At 51.3% G+C, this 19725-nt stretch overlaps 1 protein-coding gene across 3 annotated transcripts in view; it reads right to left on the reverse strand.

Moving 5' to 3' along the window:
• Positions 1-19725, reverse strand: part of SMAD6 (SMAD family member 6) — a 73103-nt gene that overhangs the window by 44756 nt on the left and 8622 nt on the right. Inside the window, exons 2-3 of one of the 3 annotated variants that reach the window (XM_061180155.1) lie at positions 18751-18807; positions 14948-15013 (exon numbers count right to left, since the gene is read on the reverse strand). In XM_061180155.1, the coding sequence (XP_061036138.1) occupies positions 14948-15013; positions 18751-18807 (123 nt within the window). Of the gene's footprint in view, positions 1-14935; positions 15014-18750; positions 18808-19725 lie in introns of all 3 variants that reach the window. The other 2 variants (XM_061180154.1, XM_061180156.1) reach the window with 2 other exon arrangements.

Below are 19725 nucleotides of genomic sequence, written 5' to 3' on the forward strand. Positions count from 1 at the left end.
AACTCAACATGGACTATAAACCTAAATGTAAAACCAAAAACTATAAAACTTTTAGAAGAAAACACAGAAGAAAATCTTTTGTTACCTTAGGTCTGGCAGGTTCTTCATATGGCACAAAAACATGAAAAGAAACAAATGACCGACTGGACTTCAGCAAAAATAAAAACTTCTGTTCTTCAAAAGACTCCATTATGAAAAGGAAAAGACAAGCCACAGACTGGGAGAAAACATTTACAAAACACATATCTTTTAAAGGATTTATAACCAATATATAAAGAACTCTCAAAACTCAATATAAAAGCAATCAACCCAACATAAAAAATGTGCAAAGATCTGAACAGATTCTTCACCACAGATACAGATGGCAAATAAGCACACGAAAAGAAGTTCAACATCGCTAGTCATTAGGAAAATGTGAATTAAAACCACAATGAGATACCACTACACATCTATTAGAATAACTCAGAAACAAACTGACCATACCAAGGGCTGGTGAGGATGTAGAGTGACTGGAACTCCCATACGCTGCTGGTGAGATGGCTAAATGGCACAAACTTTGGAAAACAGCTTGGCAATTTTTTATAAAGTTAAACATACCTTCAGCCCTACTACACCCAATAATCCCACTCCTGTATTTACTCAAGTGAATTGAAAACTTATGTTCGCACAAAAACCTGAACACAAATGTTTATAGCCAAAAACACTGGAAATAACCCAAATGTCCATCCATGCGACACCATGAATGAATCTCAAAGCATTATTCTGAGTTAAAGAAAAAGGTACAAAAGGCTACTTGCTACATGATTCCATTTGTAGGATGTTCTGGAAAAGGCAAAACTAGAGCGAGAGAAAACACATGGGTGGTCGCCAGCAGCTGGGGAATGGGGTAAGGGCTGACCACAAAGGGGCACCAAGGAACTTTTGGGGGGTGATGGAAATGTTCTGTATCTTGATTATGTAATAATGTTACATAACTGTCATAATTCACAGGACAGTCCGCTTTCAAACAGTTTTACTGTATGTAAACTGTATCTTAAAAAACCAAACCAAACAAACCGCATGCAGTCTCACGAGGGTTCGTCTTGTTTCTCCAACCAGTCAGATAAATGTGGGGGTAATTCTGGCCCAGAGAGGTAAAGTAACTTGTCCAGGGACACAAGCTCTGCAGTCAGGTGGATGTGTGTTCAGACCTCAGCTCTGCCACTTATTAGCTTGTTGCTCCTGGGCAAATTGCTTCTCCCATCTGAGCCTCAGTTTTCTCATCTGAAAAATGAGGGCAAGTAATAATAGAACCTACCTTATTGGGACCGAATGAGCTTAAGGAATAAAAACACACGTTTTGCAGTACTCAAATTTTAGCCATTACTATTACTTCTCCTACTGCTATTGTTATTATTATTGTCAAAGAGCAAGGACTGAGGTGCAGGGAATGACTTCAATCCATGTCCTCCTGCATGAGGTGGGCGATGCCAGGCACCAGGACCACCAGTTTCCCTAAGGGGCAGAGGCAGGCCCAGGCCCTGCCCAGGCCCTGCCCAGAAGGCATTCACAGTCTGGCTGGGGACAGCAGACAGACTCAGTGCAAAATCAACCCACAGCAAGAGAGTGGTGTACAGATGAAAACTACTCAAAGTTCAGAAAAGAGAGAAGCCACTCTGGACTACATAATCCCTGAAGGCTTCCTGGAAAAGGAAGGATTTTACTGAGCCTTAAAGGACAAACCAGATATAATTAAATCAAAGGAGAGGCGCCATCAGGAAGGGGAAGAACCAGAAAATCCCTCTACCCCTAACTTCTCCCCCACCCATCCCTGGCAAAAGGCATTTCCTCCCAAGGACCAGCCCTGGGCCAAGGGGAGGTACAGGCATGACAGCAGAAAGTCCGGGTATCATGCGTCAGCCAGGCACCCACATGTGTCCCCACATCTGGGCCAAAGGGTCCGATGAAGGACTGCTCTGGGATGCTGGGCTTTCACTTTCTCCCCACTTTTTTCCAGGGACTTGAATTTGGGTTTGTCTGGGGAGTGTTTGCTTTAGCCCGTGTTTTTCCCCCGCAGCCCAGGTCTGCTCCCTCCCTGCCCCTCCTTGCCCGTGTCTGGAGCTTCGGGCCACGGGGCGCCTTTGATGCGCGCCCCTCTCCAGACTTCAATGTCGCTGTGTTCACGGCCCCTTTAATAAGTTATTTCCGTGGAAAACACTGGTAACTCGGTCATGAATCAAGCCCATAAACACCTCCAACCCATCAAAGCACCCAAGTAAGGAAGGGGGCGGGCAGGGGAGGAAAATCTCTTACAGTAACTCACACACTGCTCCCTCAGAAAGGCCCAGCTGCCCGGCTGTCAGGGGCCCTGCAGTGGCCAAGCCAGCCACTGAAAAAGCGACATGTCCCCCAACCCTCCAGCCCAGGGATCCAAAGCCCCCAAGGACACTGACCGTCTGTGTGTCCCCGGACGAGGCAAAAGTCCCGACCCAGCGCCCACAAGATTTACAGCCCGGAGAGGCAGACCCGACCGGCTGCTCCCAGGGTACAGGAATGTAATGTTTTGGCTACTGGTGAAAGGCCCAGTTTATTGGAAACACACTTCTTTTCCAATGTTTGGTTTCCTTTCACTCTTTTCTCCTTTTTGTTTTCCCAGAGTGCAGTGCCCAGGGTCTTCAGAAAGGATATGGACCTAGAATCCTGCCTGGGGGGAAGCGGGGAGGTGGGGAATGGGACCTGAAGTCAGATGTCTGAGTGTGGGCTGAACACCACCTCCATGTGGGCAGAGGCCTGGACACAGAGTGGGGAGACCCCAGGTCTGGACCGGGCTCTGCCACCTGGGAGCTGTGGGGCCCAGGACCAGCACTGTCCCTCTCTGGTCTTGTCTGTAAAATGGGTGGGATGAACCAAAACCCCCTTAAAAGTGTTTCTGACTGTCATGGTCTTGGACAACAGTCTGGTAAAGCATGGAATAAAGCTGACCACATGTTTGATGGAGAGCCCAGCAATGCCACTCCCAGGTATATACCCAAGAGAAGCATCTCCTTATGTCCACAGAAAGGCTTGTCCAAGAATATTTATTAGTAACATCATCAGCAGGAGCCAGAAACTGGGAACAGCCCAAGTGCCCATCAGGAGTAAAATGGATACATTAGCCTAGGAGAACCATGGTTGTGCCCATAGAGTATTACCCGGCAATGAATGCATGATCATAGATGTTTATGCCAATTATATCTCAATAAAAAAAGAAAAAAGGAAAAGGAAGAGCCCTCAGTGTATGCTTCTGTTTACACCAACTCCAGAAAGAGGAAAACTAGTCAACAGTGTTCCAAGTCAAGATGGAGCCATGCAAACCTATTCTCTAAAGCAACAGTCAATCCACCTAGCAATCAAAAGTATTTCTGGGATGTACAGCTGTGGCCCACCATAGAGAAAAGTGTGGCCTTCCTTGAAGCGGCATTCAAGGCCTTCCCCTTGGGCCTCACTTCTTACTGCCCTGCCAGGATTGCTTCCCTTCCCAGAGCAAGCATCATCACATGACCTTGTCTTTGCCCAGCATGTCCCTGGGCCTGGGGTGCCCTTTCGCCTCCTGGTGACACACCCCCTGCCTCCTGACCCAGCTCCCCTCCCAGAATGCCCTGCAGCCACCCTGGAAAGCGGCTGTCTCCCAGCCCGCACTGTGCACTTAGGAAACAGCATTTTCCTTGCCTCTCTAGGAAGCGTTTTTTCCCCCAATCTTCCCAGTTAGGTTCTAAGTTTCTTGGGAAGGACCTTCCTTGGGTATCCGCTTCACACAATCCTATCCCTCATGCTAATACGTGGTTACCAATTCACTTAATAACCACTTACAGAAAATTAAATGTGCCTCAGCTACCTTGCTACCTATGGTACATATGGGATCTCCATGGCATCCATGAGGTGCTGCCCAGCCCACTTGTCAGAAGTGGAGTGAGGCAAGGCGGCAAAAGGGAGGCTGAGTGATTTTTTTTTTAAATTAATTTATTTATTTTTGATTGTGTTGGGTCTTCGTTGCTGTGTGCAGGCTTTCTCTAGTTGTGGCGAGCGGGGGCTACTCTTCGTTGCGGTGCGCGGGCTTCTCAGTGAGGTGGCTTCTCTTGTTGTGGTGCACAGACTCTAGGCGTGCGGGCTTCAGTAGTTGTGGCTCACGGGTCAGTAGTTGTGGCTTGCGGGCTCTAGAGCGCAGACTCAGTAGTTGTGGCGCACGGGCTTCGTTGCTCCGTGGCACGTGGGATCTTCCCAGATCAGGGCTCGAACCCATGTCCCCTGCATTGGCAGGTGGATTCTTAATCACTGAGCCACCAGGGAAGCCCGAGGCTAAGTGATTTAAATCACAGGTCTGTCTGGCTCCAAGGCCTGGGCTTTTCACCCTTGTCCTCTTGAGTTCACGAGCATCCCTTATCATTCATATTCCTCACTCCGCATCCTACTCCAAGGTCTAGAAGCAGACCTGGGCAGGGCTAAGTGGCTTATTTTATTTTTTTTAGTAAAGCTGTTCAGACCCAAGGGAGGCATCAGGGCAAGGAGAGGGACTCAGGGCTCAGGTGGGGCTGTCCCCCGCTTTCCTGAGCAACCACAGAGAGCCCACTTTCCTGCACAAGATGAAAACGGCAATCTTCTCATGGAGGCACTGGTCAGACGCTTGCCTTTAGCTGAGTGTCTCTGAGCATCACTTTAACCACCTCCCAGACTCAGTTTTCTTCCCTGAAAACTGGAGGTCACAACTCCCACTTCACCAGGCTGTGTTGAGTAGGCACCTGGTGACTTTCAGAGGGAGGGTCAGACGTGACCTCACTGGTGCTCTCCCACCGCTAACCCTCAGAACACGAGTGGTAGCTGATGGGACTAGAGCCGGGCAGCCAACAAACGGATCCAGCTGCTTTAAGATGCCAGGCACGCCCATCGCAGAAGTGATCAAGTTAAGGCTCCTGCCTTGAGGGGAAGATGGCCCAGATGCTCTAGATCCCTTCTAGGTCCATTTGGATCTGCGTTCTTAGCCCTGGTTGCACATTAGAATCACCCAGGGAATTTTTAAAACCCTGATGCCCAGTCTCTCCCCAACTATTTCTAGAGTGGGGCCTGAGCTTTTTAAAAACTCTTCAGGGGACTCTAATGTGCAAAGAGGGTTGAGAACCAAAGAGTGAGACCAACTGACCCATTTTACAGATAAAGAAGCCGAGTGGAAGCAGGTTGAGACCACCAAGAGATGTGGGACAGAGCCAGGACTGGGACCCGGGTCTCCTGGGCCCCCGGGCCAGCTGTGTCACTAACTTTCAACTCAAAGGAAGCCCCCAGGGCTCTGTCTGGCTTTGCCCTGTGAGGAAGAGGGCAGGGAGCTAAGACAAGGCTGGGCAGCCAGGTTGGAGGAGATGGGGTCTGTCTCCCCAAGCACCTGGACCCTCTCCTGCCCTCCTCGGCTTCTCTCCCAGGTCAAACAGCAGCAGAGGTCCCAGAAACAAGGCTCCCCCCCAAACCAAATAGGGTCTCCTTGGACTCGAGACAGACAACATGAGCTGAGGGTCCAGGGATGTGGAGAAGCCATAGCCACTCTGTGAAATCTGTTCCGTTTTGTTTTAAACTTTTTTGCGGGGTAGGGGGCCTTCTGTGAATCACAAAACAATCCCAGCATCTACCGCATGCCAGGCCCCGAGCTGGGTGCTAGGTGGGGATGACCCAGGCCCTGCCCTCACAGCCAAGCCCCCCAAACCCCATTCCCAACGTCTGCCCTCTGAGAGCAGCCTTGTCTTGGAAACACCGTCCCCTCTTTTGCTGTAACCCTGCGGGTAGCTCTGGGAGTGACCCTGCACAGCCCTCGGCTCAGCAGGGCAGAACCTGACCAGAGCAGATGTGCAGCTTGCGGAAGACCACACGGCTGCTGAGCGGAAGCCTGGGACCTAACACGGGGCTGGGGAGCGTGTCCCCTCAGTGCCGGACGTAAGGCGGTGAACAGGAGGGCTGGGGGATGTGGGTAGAATGTGGGGGGGGACACAACCTGGGACTTGCTGGGCACACACACCCTGACACGAACAGCCTGCTGGGTGCCCCGTTTCACCCCAAGAGGCTGGAGCTGGAGCCAGAGAAGCTGCACTCTGCCCCCATCCCTCTCCCAACACACCCCACTCACCACGTCTGCCCCAGCAAAGCCTCCTCCCCCAACTTCGTTGCTTCCCCGGGCTGCTCCCAGCTCTGCCCCTTCCCTTCCCGATTTCAGGCTGTGTGACTGGGTGACGGAGCCCACCTCTCCACCTTCTCCCCCCACCTGGCACAGAAGGCCTGGCAGCCCAGCTCCTCCCTGCTCTGTCCAGAGCTGGCGCTACCCTGGACCACTCAGATTAAAACGGCTTCCAGGCTCCTATCTCTGAGCTTCCCCCTCTTCTTTTAAAGATCAATTAAAGCCTCGGCAATGATTCACCTTGCAGTCTGGGACAGTGCCTTTGATGTCTGCTCCAGACATGAGACCTCTGTTTTTCCAGAGGCTTCTACCACGGGGTGAGGGTAGCGTCCCTCCCTCGGGCCAGGGCGGCCCCTGCTTTGCAGAGGTGCCAGCCCCCCAGGCCTTACCCTCTCAGGCTGGGGGTGCCAGGCCCTAACTCGGGGGCGGGGGTGGAGGGAGGAGGGGAGGGCATAGGGGAAGGGCCCCTGAACACCAGGAATTCTTTCCACAAAGGACAACTGGAAAAGCGATGTATCTCCGCTTCCCTTGGCAGCCAAGGGCCACGGAGGGAGAATGTTTAATATAAAAACATCTGACAAAGTACCTTCGGGATATATTTTCTGCATCAAAGAAGGAGCTCTTGGCAACAGGTGCTCTACCCTGACAAGGAAACTTTTGAGCGCAGCTCCCAATTGTTACAGACACCCGGGGAAAGCGTGCCAGTGGGGACAGGAGGAGGGCAAGCCATGGGGCCCGGCAGACAGATGGTTGTGATTAGGCTGGATGCAACCAAGTGCATTTTCTGGAATTTCAGGTCTCCTCAGAAAACCTGCCGGTTCCCCCGGTGATGTAGGCCACCTGAGGCAGAGAGAGGGGTAGGGGCCATCTGCCTCCAGCTCAGAGGCACACAGCCCTGGACAGGCACAGGGCTCCCCCTCGGCCCAGCAGCTTCCACTCAGAAGCCCATCCACCCACCATCTCACTGACTTACTCATGTATTCATCCAGCAACCATCCGACGAGCAGAGTCTCTCTAGGACCCGGTGACAGTTGTTCATGCCGAATCTCGGGTACCCAGGAACACAAAAGCCCCAAAAGAGCAAGAACCATTGGAGTACTGTATCTTCCAGGGGGCAGAGAGGGCACCTCGCCAGACCCTGGGGAACCCAACAGGGGCCAGACTGCCTGGGTCTGATCCCAGTTTCACTGCTTTCTAGCTGGGAGACCTTAGGAAGTTACTTAAATTCTCTGAGCCACAGTTACTTCTCCTTCAACTTGGCTAATAAAAGTGGCTACTTCATAGAGTTGTTGGGAGGATTCATAAATCTGATTATTAAATGTGTTACGATCTGTCTTTATTTTTATGTGTTCTCTCTCTTTTCTAGATCTCTTTGTCTCAGGCAAAAATCCGTTCATTCATTCATTTATCCCACGATGACCTCCGGCTATTGGCTAGGCCCTGTGCTGGATGCTAGGCAAGGTCCAGAGCCCCTTCAGTATCCCAGAGGTCCTCTGGGCCCAGTATCCACTACCTCTCGGTTCCAGTCCATTCCTCCAGATTTAGGACAACATCTCTGGATTCATCTTACCCTATTCCCCATCTCTCATGTATTAACCTTCTAGCCACAAATAAACTCACAACACACAGTGCTATTTGCATACCTCTCTGCTTCTGCACAAGCTATTCATTCCTTCTATCTGACAGGCCATCTATATCCTGTTGGCCTCCTGGTGAACTCCTAGTCATCCTACAAAACCCAACTCAGAATCACGTTCTCCTTGAAGCTTTCCCTGAACATCTCATTCCCACCCCAACAGAGTCCCCTGCTCTTGTTTCTGTGCTGGTGCTAAGGCTTGCCCACATCTCCACAGCACTCAGCACAATCATTCACCGTTCTTTGCTTGTCTACCTCTCCTCCTAGACTATCAGCTCCTAAAGGGGAAGGTCCTGGCTTTCTTCACTTTGTAGCAGCTGCACTGGCATGCAGTAGGCTCTTAATACATGTTCAGTACACTGACTTGTCACCACAAAGCCTACGGTCAGGAAACACACCAGCCCTGGGATCCTTTGTCAGGGACCCCGGAGGATGCAAAAGCTATGTGATCTCTGGTGAATCAGTCGTCTTCTCTGGGCCTTGGATTTGTCATGGGTTAAGTGTACCCTCACTCTAGTCCCCAAGTTTTCATACTCTGGGACCAGGGCTGCTGGGGTAGGGGGCAGTACACCAACCGCCCTCCCTCTGCATGGCCTTGTGCCAGGCTGTAGTTTGGCTTTGAGACAATGATGAGAAGCTAAGATGCTGCAGGCCAGAAGCCCCAGCTCTCTGTACAACCCCTCAAGGCCTAGGAGCTGGTACCCTCCGCCTGGAACACATCAGCATCAAGGGGCCCCTGAGATCAGTGGCCCAATGGCCCCAATGTACAGCTGAGCAAACTGAGACTAGGGAGTGAGGAGCTTACCTGAGGTCACACCATAAGGTAAAGGGCAAGGCCAAGCCTGGAACCCACGTAGGTGCACTGCTCACCACCCTACGTGCTTCTTGGCAAACCAAGTTGGCCAGGCCTCCTCCACAAATGCCTGGTCCTCTGTCATTCCTGCCCTTGACCCCCTCACCACCTCTCCTTCAGCTCCAAACAACCAGCCCAGGAAGAACAGGTACCCCTGTGAGATACCTGGGAGGTTTTAGGGAGGGAAGAAGGTTTTTTTTTTTTCTTTTGTTGATCAAAGCTAAAACAAAAACAAAAACAAAAACACATGGCAGAGATACGATGCAAGGAACCAGAGGTGAGTGTGCCCTCTCCCCACTCCCGCCTCAAGAGGAGGCAAGGAGTCTGGGGCCATTTCGGAATTGGAAATGGTAAGCTGGTCCCAAGAGCCCAGCGTTAGTCCTGCAACCCATCCACAAATTTCCAAGCTGGAGCCTGACCCAGGGGGTAGGCAGAGAAGGAGTGGGCCACACCCAAGGCCACTTCTTAACCCATGGGGACCTATCTAGGTTCAAGGAGAGTAATGTCAGGGCACCATCTGCCCCAAACTCCAGGTAAAACGTCCTTCTTGCTCTCCAAAGCCAAATGGAACCCTCTTTTCAGCTAAAACTCAATCCCCCTGCCCTCCCACTCTCTCTTCTAAACCACTCACTCAACACGTGGCACCCCTAGACCCACAGGCTCTGAGCACTGTCACATGTTGGGACTGAGCACAGTCATGTGACAGCAACGTTATCCGGGACCTGCCTGTCACCCAGGTGCGATCAGTTGGTAAAAATTCACCAAGCTGGACACTTACCTGTGTACTCTGTATATTATAGCAGAAAGTTTTTTTTAAAAAATATTACCCAGGCCTTGGCCTCCTCATGCCTCATCTCCCACTAACATCAGGTACTTTGCTTCCCAACCCCTCTACCCTCCTTTGGTTTCTCAATATCAGGCTGTTTTCACACTTCCAGGCCTCTGCACTTGATATTCCTTCTACCTGGACTGCACCTCCCACCCCCCAAACCTTGCCTCTTTGGTAGATTCCTATTCATTCTATAATACCCAACTTGGATATAACCTCCTCCAGGGAGTCTTCCTGGGTCACCTCCCCACCATACCAAGAGTCAGTCACTAAGCCCTTCTTTCTCTTTACTGCCTCTTATTCCACTTCTCATTATTACTATTTGTGTCTTCACCTGTCTGTGAGTACCTTGAGGGCAGAGATGATGTAATTTTTATCTCTGTGCTTCCAGCCCAAGCACAGTGCCTGGCACACCATAATGGCCACACCTACCACATGTGTGCCAAGCCCTGGCTGATTCACTTGGCATCATCTCATTTCACCCTCACCATAAGGTGACACGTTGTTATTTTCATCCTCATTTTACAGGTGAGAAAACCAAGGGTGGGAGTGGTTAAGCAGCTGCCCCAAAGCCCCACAACTAGGAAATGGCAGCGCTGGGACTTGAACCCAGGGCCCAATGGTGCGCAGCCCATGCTCGTCGGCCCACCTTGCTAGAGAGGCTCAGCACACACTGACGGAGCTGAATTGAGGACTTCGGAGAATGAGGAGGTCTAGGGTCGCTTTGGACCAGGGCCTCTGAGGCGAGCAAGCTCGGGCCCTAGAATCAGGAAGCAGCAGGAAATGATACTGTGCTAACTCACTCCTCTCCTGGCTTCTGTGAGCACTGACCCACATCAGACAGCACTGACCATAAAGGGGAACCTCCTCAGGGACCACTGAGAGGAAAGGTGGCAGGTGGGTGGGCTGCATGGACCCATTTAGGTTATAGCCTGGCTCCACCTGCTATGCTTGCTGTGCGGCCCTCAGCCGCTCTCCTAACCTCTCTGAGCCTCTGTTCCCAAACTCTGCCAATCTACAGAATGCACGAATCCTGGAGAATGATCTGTGCCCTTGAGGAGCTTAGAGTTTGGCTGGTGGAGGAAAGATACCCACATCCAGCTGAGCCCCCAACTCTCCACACTGTCCTGAGTAGCTCCTTTTCTTCCCAGGCCTTCTCTTCAAAGTGAGGGGCTCGCCCTCACTGACACTCTAAAGAAACCAGCATGCTCCAAGGACTGAGATACTGGTACACACAACCAAGGTCAGACAAAGGGACTGTCTTGTCCCCATGACAGGCAGCTTACACCATGTCTTGCATACGGTGGCTGCTTAATAAAGCACTTGAATGGTTATCCAATAGGCACTAGAATAGGATATTAGAGGGGAGTTACTGGTTCCTACAGAAGCCTGCCCAGTGCTCCACCCTCCAGCCCCACAGCACTGGAGTCAGGCAGGCCTGGCTTCTAAATGCAGCCCATCACCTCAGGCCCTGGTCAACTCCCAGAGCTCACTCAGCACCCAGCACTGAGCCTGGCCTAGCTCCTCCTACCTCATCCAGGGCAAAAAGCTCCTTGTGTCACGCTCATTCTGTTCTTCTAGCCTGGAGCCAAGAGAACCCAGCCCTCAGAGAGGTCATTCCCATGTGGCCCTTCATCCTGCAATTTCTTTGAATTATCGCATATCTTGCCTTTAATTTGCCAAGAAGAGTTGCCCACCAGCCACTCACACCTTAGTATGAATTTAACCAGCTAATCTTGCTTTCCTCCGCAAACTAAATCAAAATAAAGGGAACGGGAGGGGGGGTGGAGATGTTGTAGAGAGGAAGAGAATGCCCCTTAGACAGTCAAGGGGCAGCAGTTAGGCAAGGAAACCAGAGTGTCAAGGACCTGAAGTGAAGGCACCCCAAAAAGGGACTTCTAGGCTTTCAATTTTTCCAAATCCCACTTAAGACTCCAGGCGTAAGGGTCTTTACTTAGTGGAAGCTCCATGTTCTGGCCCCCTACTGGGTGATCTTGGTGAAGTCACTTGCCCCCGTGAGCTTCAGTTTTCTTGTCTGTTTAGTGGGGATCACGTATCGACATTTGGAGCTGACGTAGAGATTAGATGAGAGGGTGTCAAGCATTCAGCAGAAGGGTGAAACAAGACAGTCTCCTGTCCTGCTGCCCCCTACCCTGCCCACCGATGCATCCTCAACTGCCCTGGCTGTGACTAAGCCTCAAAATCCCCCCCTTTCCCCTAAAGTGACCTCAGCAACAGGACGGGAAGGTGAAGCAGAGACCTTGGCGCTGGATAAAAATAGCCAGCCTCAGGTCGGGTGCTGGGATTGTCATTGTGCAAGACAAACAAGGGCAGCCTCCGTCCCAGAGCTGCAGACACCCTGCTCCAGCAACACCCATCCCAAGACGCTGAGAGAGGCCAGGCTCTCAGGGACAGTGCTGCCCAACCCCCCCCCCCCGGATGCAGGGAGACAGAGGGGGCTGGGGGTGGTCTCCGGGTGGTCGGCAAGGTTCACCCGGTGGGGACACGGAGGAGCACAGAGCCCTGTGCCTCTTGCCAGGCCCCAGCCCTGTCCCTGGTACTTCAATCAGGACAGGCTGTCCCTGGCCTCCTTTTGATCACTCCACCTTGCCAGGTGTGGCTCAGGGAGGAGGATGGGGATCCTTGCTGTGGAAGGCTGCGCAGTCACACCGCTCAGTCTCCCATCCCAAGCCTGCCACTTACAGTTTGGGAATTTGGGCAGCTGGCCTGGCCATGAGCCTGTTTCCTCACCTCTGAAACAGGGGGAATCAAATGTGTCTCACTGGGTTGTGATAAGGAGTCAGCGAGATGAAGAATGACCAGCAGTTAGCAAAGTGCTAAGTAGTGAATGTCAATGTTAAATAAATAAATGTCAGCATCAGCATCCTTACCACCTGTCCTTGAGCATCAAACGCCTGGTCTGTCCCAACGTATTCTACCTGCCTGTGCTCCTCACCTTTCTGACCTCACCTCCCGCCCTGCCTCCCATCTTTGCAGGATGAGTCTTGCTTCACCATCCACTGAGACCCCTCTGGGCCTTCTTCTCACCCTGCAGGGCCTCCCTCCCTGAGCCTGTCCTCCAAGGTGACAGCCACCCACAGCCCCAGCTCTACATGCATCCAGGAGGCAGGGGCAGGGCCAACTCATCGGTCCTGGGATCCCCACGGCACAAGTAAGCTAGAAAAGCTGAACTGTGAGCCCGCAGAGTGGGAGGAGACCCACGCCATCCCTGGGAGGGGCCTGGATGACCACAATGGGGAAGGCCTACCGAGACCACCTGCAACCCAGACCAATCAACCCCCAAAAGGAAATCCCAAACTTCCTCCCCAGTTCCTTCGGTCCCTTAGGATCCCAAGGCAATGGATGCCAGATTTTCTCATGAGAGCCATGCAATCCTCATCCACGGTAAAGAGCGTCACATCAGGGCCTTCTCACCAGTCAGTACCAAAGGTCGCTCTGGGATAGCTGGGTGGGAACCCCAAACACAGGCCCACTGGGCCCCAAAGGCAGCCCAACCTAATGGCCTCAGGGTCTCCGGAGACCTTCCAGCCTCCAGAGGGTGCTCTCTCCTGGGAACCGGATGTAGGGAGGGGCCTCCCGCAGGCGCTCTGGGGTCTGCTCCTTCCAGCCTGAGTCACACACCAGGCCAGCTCTGGGATGACAGAGATCAAAAGAGATCACGTCTGAGAACATACCATGAACCTGTAAGGCACCTCCACACACGGCAGTTTCCACCATTCACAATGAGGGGAAGGGATGATGAAAAACTACCCATCTGTCCATACAACCAATGCCAGCACAATCCATCTAAATTAAATACACTCTGACGGTTGGCAGGGACATGGAATCATGCATTCAGAAATACTTTTAAGCCTCTTGCTTCAAAATTATATGTGGCTTCCAACCACATAGGCACAGAGGAAGAAGAATGGATTAAAACGTCCACTTCTTGTGTTCATCTGGTTAGGTCTTTCAGGGAAAGACATTTTAACAAGTAGGGCCAAAAGGCAGGGATGAAAACAAAGTGTCCCAATTAGAGGGGCCACCAGAGACCAGAAGGCAAGTGGGACCCAGAAGACCTAGACCCCAGTACCAGCTGTGCCATAAGCTCCACTGTACCCCTGGGCAAGTCACTTCCTGCTCTGGTTTCTAGTTTCTCTATCTTCGAAACAGACGTACTCTTGTGATCTCCCACAGCTGTGATGGAACATGGAACGGATGGGGAAGGGCTCGGGACACGGGAACTGGACAGGCAGCCCTGAGCAGCCAACACTGTGACACCCATAGAGTCGTGGGGACAGTACGGCAGGAATGACAGAACTTCGTGCGAAATAAGTTCACTGGGGGTACATCCAGCCCTTGCAGAGAAGTAGGGGACAGAACAGTGGTCAGAAGCACAGTGACATAGTGGCAAATGGCTCTGCTCCTATGTGATCCTGGGCAAGTCACTTTACTGCTGTTCTGAGATGATGATTCTAAAGGGGCCCGAGTATAGGATGTGGCCGAAAGTAAACACTCAATAGATAGCTACAACGACTGTTGTTGCCATTATGACAGGGTGTGGGGTCCCGGGAGGACAGCTCAGATGCAGGCAAACAGAGGCCTTCTCAAAGAGATCCAGCCATGCCTGCTGGGGAAGCATCTCCTGCCCGAGGGGCTGTCACCCAACGCAGCACAGAGCCAGGCCACAAGCCCCAGCTGTCCTCACAGCACACCCTACCCGCCATGCTCCCAAAGGGCCCCATAGACCTCGGCACTTGAGCCCCTCCTGGCCCTCGAAGCCCCCAGGTCACCACCAACATGTCATTTCTCAAGGAAAGCTTGATTTAGGTATTCCCCAGAATGTGAGGGTCCCTATGGCCAAGTCTTAAATGTGGGAAGTAGGGGAGGCTCCAAACCAGGGTTCTCTCTACTCCCTAGCCCAGCACCCAGTGCTCACGGAGAGACACGGAAACCACCAGCCTCTGGAAAACTCCTCGCTTGCTGGACTCTCCCCCATGATCGTTCTACCCACTCCACTTCCCCCTCTTCTGACCCTGCGCATCGGTCCTTCCCCAGAGCAGGGACAGGAGAAACCCAAGAAGACAAATGTAAACAAACACGTCCATTTTGCTGCCTCTCAGCAGCCTGGGGAGAGGATCCCTTGCAAAATCAGGATGGAGAGCTGGGCTGGGTTTTTATCATCTCCACAAGAGAAAATTGGTTAGAGCATGGATTGCCAGGCACTTGAAAAGTTCTCATGCTTAGGCCTCATTCATACAGATTGTTCTTAACCCCAAGAACACCAGTGATGAAGACACTGGCAGTCTTCTCCTCGAGGGGTGGGAGGCCCAGGGAAAAGAAAAGGAGGGGGGACATTAACAAGACCTCTGTCAGGCCCCTGCCACTGGTCCCCCTCCTGTAAAGTTCAACACACTGGCAACATGCAGGGAAAAAAGAAATGCCAACCTGAGAATTCACCTGGAGCCGTGATGAGGGAGTTGGTGGCCTCCGTTTCAGTGTAAGACAATGTGGAATCAGATAGATCTACAGGAGGAACGAGAAAGAGAACTTAAGTTGGCTGTGGGGTGTTCCTCTCTTCTTTCTCAAGCGTGTGTGTGTGCGTGCGCGCGCGTGCGCACACACACACGCACACACACACACGTGGGCATGCAAGCGCTTGCAAAGGGCAGCATGTCCCTCACAACTTTCTTCTGCCACTCCCCGTCCCACGATCGCACGAGACCAGGCCAGCCAACCCTGGAACTCTTCTGGAAAATGCTGACTGCTGCAGCCCTGGCACCTGAAAAAGTTTCAATTGCTCTGGCCACAGAAATAACCCAAGTTCAGGGGACCGAGCAAGTAGTAACTTGGAGCCTTCTTGGGTAAGGTTAAATTAAGCCCCTAAACAATTCATAGCTGCTGTACTTAATTACAACCATTAAAATTCTTGAAGTTGTTCCTTCTTGCTTCCTTCCTTCCTTCCTTCCTCCCTCTGGAGCTGGGGAAACTCTGTTTTAACAAGTTACCAGCCATCCTCACTCTGTCCCGCTTACACCCCTCTAATTAAGGGCTCAAGCATTTGCTCCCAGATTAACTTTTTTCTCTCTCCCCTCCCCCACCCTCACATCCAAACCCACTCCCAGAGCAACTTTCAATGTCTAGACTATTTTTTTCTTTTCTTTTTTTTAAAGGCGTTCATTGTTGTTTAAATAGTTTTAAGTACCTCACATGGCGTGCGCTATTTGTTTTCCCCTGTCTGCAGTGCACTTAGATGGGGAAGGGAAATTCTTTTGCACGTTTTCTCTTGAACGCTGAGCTATTAGCGGGACAAGCCGATGCCTTGGGGGGCAGGCCGACTTGGAAAGTTTTTCCTGGGCCTCTGCCTCTGCTACCAGCAACGGGGTGTTGTCCCCATTAAGGGACAGGTCTGTCCAGGAGTTGGAAGGCATGTTCTTTCTGTGAGGCTTGTGGTATCTTTCATCTTCTCACCCAGCACAACCCAGATGTGGCTCGGCTGGTCCCACCTGGCTCAGGAGAGCCACTCCACGCTGGGGAATCCTGGCACAAAAACCGTTAGCCTAGGCCCTAGCTAGCTAGAATTCCACTCGATCCTGTAGGAATTTTTTCCTTCTACCACGTGGCTGGGGGAGCGGGAAGATGAAACGTTAAACAATTTGGCTTTTTTTTTTTTTTTCCTTCTCGTTTCCCACTTGCCAGATGCTGACTGGGTGTTCTGGGTTTTATTTTGTTTTTTTGGTTTCATGTGATCACAGTGGCTCAGAAGTGAACTGACTTTTTGTTTATGAAAAACTAACAATGCAAGGAAAAGAAAATAATACAAAAAATAACTCGGACTATTTATCGGGGCCTGAAAAAGTTATCTGCTGGTCAAATGTGTTTGGAGGAAAATAGGGACAGATGGAAAATCTCTTTAAAAGAAGATAATAACCTCAATGCCTAAGTGGGAACCTCTTTGCTTTTCAGACCTAATCTTCCCAAAGTGTTCAGTCCCCAAGTCTTGTTGCCACTTATTGTTCGAAGTAGCAACACCCCAGGCTGAACCCTGTTTCTTAGTGAACCGCTGTGGAGCCAACACAGACAGACAGCTTTATGAACGTTCCAGGAGTGGGCGTGATGGGTGTTTTCCATCCTTCGCAGCTGTAAGTCCCTGCCATGCACTCTCCAAACCTTCACATCTAGTGCTTCTAGTGAGGCCCTACGAGGCTGTTGCAGAAAAAGAACACTCCCAACCTTGGTCACTGCTCGAGCCCCAAGGAGGAACCCCATCTGGAAGCTGGAGCCCCAGGTTCGAGTCCCACCTCCACTCTTACTCAGCAAAATCAGGGGTCACCAGCTTTGCCTGCAAAGGGCACCGTAGTGAATATTTTCAGCTTTGTAAGCCCTACAATCTCCATTGCAACTATCCACCTCTGCTGCTGTCCTGTGGAAGCGGCCACAGACAATACAGCTGGGTTCCAGCAGAACTTTGTTATGGACTCTGAAATTTGAATTTCATATAGTTTTCACATGTCACAAAAGACATGCTTCTGCTTTTGGTGGTTTTTTATTTCTTAGCCATTTTAAAAAGTAAAAACCATTCTTAGCTCAAGAGCCACACAAAAACAAATGGTGGGCTGTCGTTTTCGACCCTTGAGCTGTATGACCACCAGCAAGTGTCACTTCTTCTTTCTCCGTCGCAGTTGTCCCATTTGTAAAATAACCGGGACACCTGCTGATTTCCAAATGGTCACTTTGCCCCGCTGGATGGAGTCCTGATTTTTGTGGCTTTATCACCGGCTGACCCACGATTCCTTGGGGCAGTGATCCTTGACATTCAAGCTCAGGTGCTACATTTACTAAGAATGTTTGAGGGTTTTCCTTTTCCTCTACTAGAATGAGGGATCTTCTAAGCGACTAGTGCAATTATGTTAACTTAAAAAATGCTGAGACGGGCCTGGGAGGGAAGGATGGGGAACCGCTGAGCTGAACAGGGGCTGCTCTGGGTTTCCGCCTCAGCCCCACTGCTCATCAGCTGGGCGGTTGTCCCTGACCCTCAGCCTGATTCCTTGTCTACCAAGTGACAGGGTCCCACCAGATGACCGCTCCAGTTCCCCGGAGAACTAAATGAAGCTCCTCCATCCACGGGATGACCATACTTCAGGAAAAACAACGAGGAAGTTGCCATCGTTAAGCCACTGACTCATACAACGTCATGGGACAGCCTCTGTCCTCCTAGACTGAGGAGGACAAACTCCTGAAGGGACCCGGTGGGCACTCCTGTCTCCAGAGGGGGGCCTGGAAGGAAAACTGGACTGGATGCCTGAGAGTTTATGACACTTAGAAGTGACCTCCCAGATGATGCTGACACACGCTACCGGGAAGAGGCCTTTACCAAAAGCAAAACAAAACCCACTTTTTGTGGTCACTGGTGGAATGTGTCAGCATCACTGCCACGCCATCTGACTTTTAAAGCTCGAGTCCCACGGCAGCTACCCACGGTAGTCCCACGGTCTCAAAGTCACTCTCCCGGTACTATTCAGGCCATACTCACCCCACCACTGGGATTCTCCACTGGAGGAACCAGGAGGGCCAGGAAATGAGCCATTTCTACTTTTTAAACCACATGCATCTACCCCAGCGTACGGGCTGCTCATTTAGCCCCGAGGCTTTACAGAAAACACGTTCTACCTCTGAATGGGCCCTGCCAACAATGACACTACCACTGAGGGGTACCCTCCATGCCAGGGGCTTGGTGTACCAAGCAAGACACTCGCTTTCTAAACGTTCCAGCTGTTGTTTCTGCCCAGGTGAACTTCTTGGCTTAAAAGCGGGGGGGAAACATACAGCTCCTCGCAACAGTGACTTCGTGCTCAGCCGATTTGTCATAGTGCTAATTAATACACACCAAAGGAGAACCATGTAAGGCTGGGAGGGAAGGAGAGCAAAAGAGACAGAAACATCAACCCACCAGCATCAACAAGATGCTGAAGCTGAAACCCATTCGTCTCCCACAGGCCCACGGTTAAAGGTCACAGAGAGGTTAATGATGAGCGAGGAATTTCAAGACGTAAATAGCCCGCTGCAAAGGCACTGCAAAGGCTGGGTCGGCTCTGGCCCAACTGGGGGTGCGTTTGTAAAACTTCACCCACCCCATTTCAAAGGCCACCAGGCTGGTGATCCCTCCCTCCCCTCCTTCTCTGGCCCTTCAGCACTGAGGCAGGGCCCTGTGGGAGCCTGGGAAGGAGGCACCTCCCCAGAGGTCAGAAGGAGGACACACTTACCCAGTGGCTTGTACTCGTCGCGAGGAGACAGCCGAGAGTAGGGGGGTGGCGGTGATTCTGGAAGACAGGAGACAACGTGTCACTGCTGGGATGGGAGAGTTCACGCATGGGGGTTCTACATGCTTTTGATTATTGGTTTCCTCAAATAATAAACCCAGCTCCCAGGAACCCAGCACCTCTGCTGCCCCAGCCCCCTGGAACAGCACTGCCCAACAGGGAAAGCCACAAACTTGGGGTACAGACCGGGGCTCAATCCCTGCTCTGTCACCTTTGGCTGTGTGACCTCAGGCAAGTTACCTCACCTCTCTGAGCCTGTTTTCTCAGCTCTAAAATAGGGACAATAATCATAGAGACCTCCTAGGTTTGCCAGGAGGGCAAAAGGAAATAATGTATGTAAAATGCTCAGTACAACTCTTGGTACTGCAGAAAAATACCTCCACAAACAGTAACTATTATTATTATAATGAGAGAAACAGGGGTACAGGGAAAGTCAGAGCTAAGGTGGCCTGTTAAAATACAGGATGCTCGGTTAAAGTTGAATTTTGGATACACATGGCATAAACTTTTAGCGTAAGTATGTCCCTTGCAATATCTGGGACATACTTATACTAAAATATTATGTGTTGTTTACCTGAAATTCAAATTTAACAGGGCATTCTGTAATTTTCTTTGCTAAGTTTGGAAACTCTAGTCAGAACTGACTGACTGCAGAGGCCCACATAGACGTAGGAGCTCCCTTTCAAACAAACTATAGTAGAGCAAATGACCTTCAGGGCAAGGAGGAGGACATGATTGGTTGGAACCCAGGAAGCCAAACCCAGCTCCCCAGATGGGAGACCTTAAACCAGTCACTGCCAGCTCTTGGCCTCAGTCTCCCCCCTCTGTAAAGAGAAGGGGTGGAACACACAATCTCTGTGGCCTTCCAGCTCAGACCCTCTGCAATTCTTTATTGTCTATGGTATTTTTCTTTGGGTT

Source organism: Eubalaena glacialis, chromosome 2, assembly GCF_028564815.1.
Source record: "Eubalaena glacialis isolate mEubGla1 chromosome 2, mEubGla1.1.hap2.+ XY, whole genome shotgun sequence".
Lineage (NCBI taxonomy): Eukaryota > Metazoa > Chordata > Mammalia > Artiodactyla > Balaenidae > Eubalaena > Eubalaena glacialis.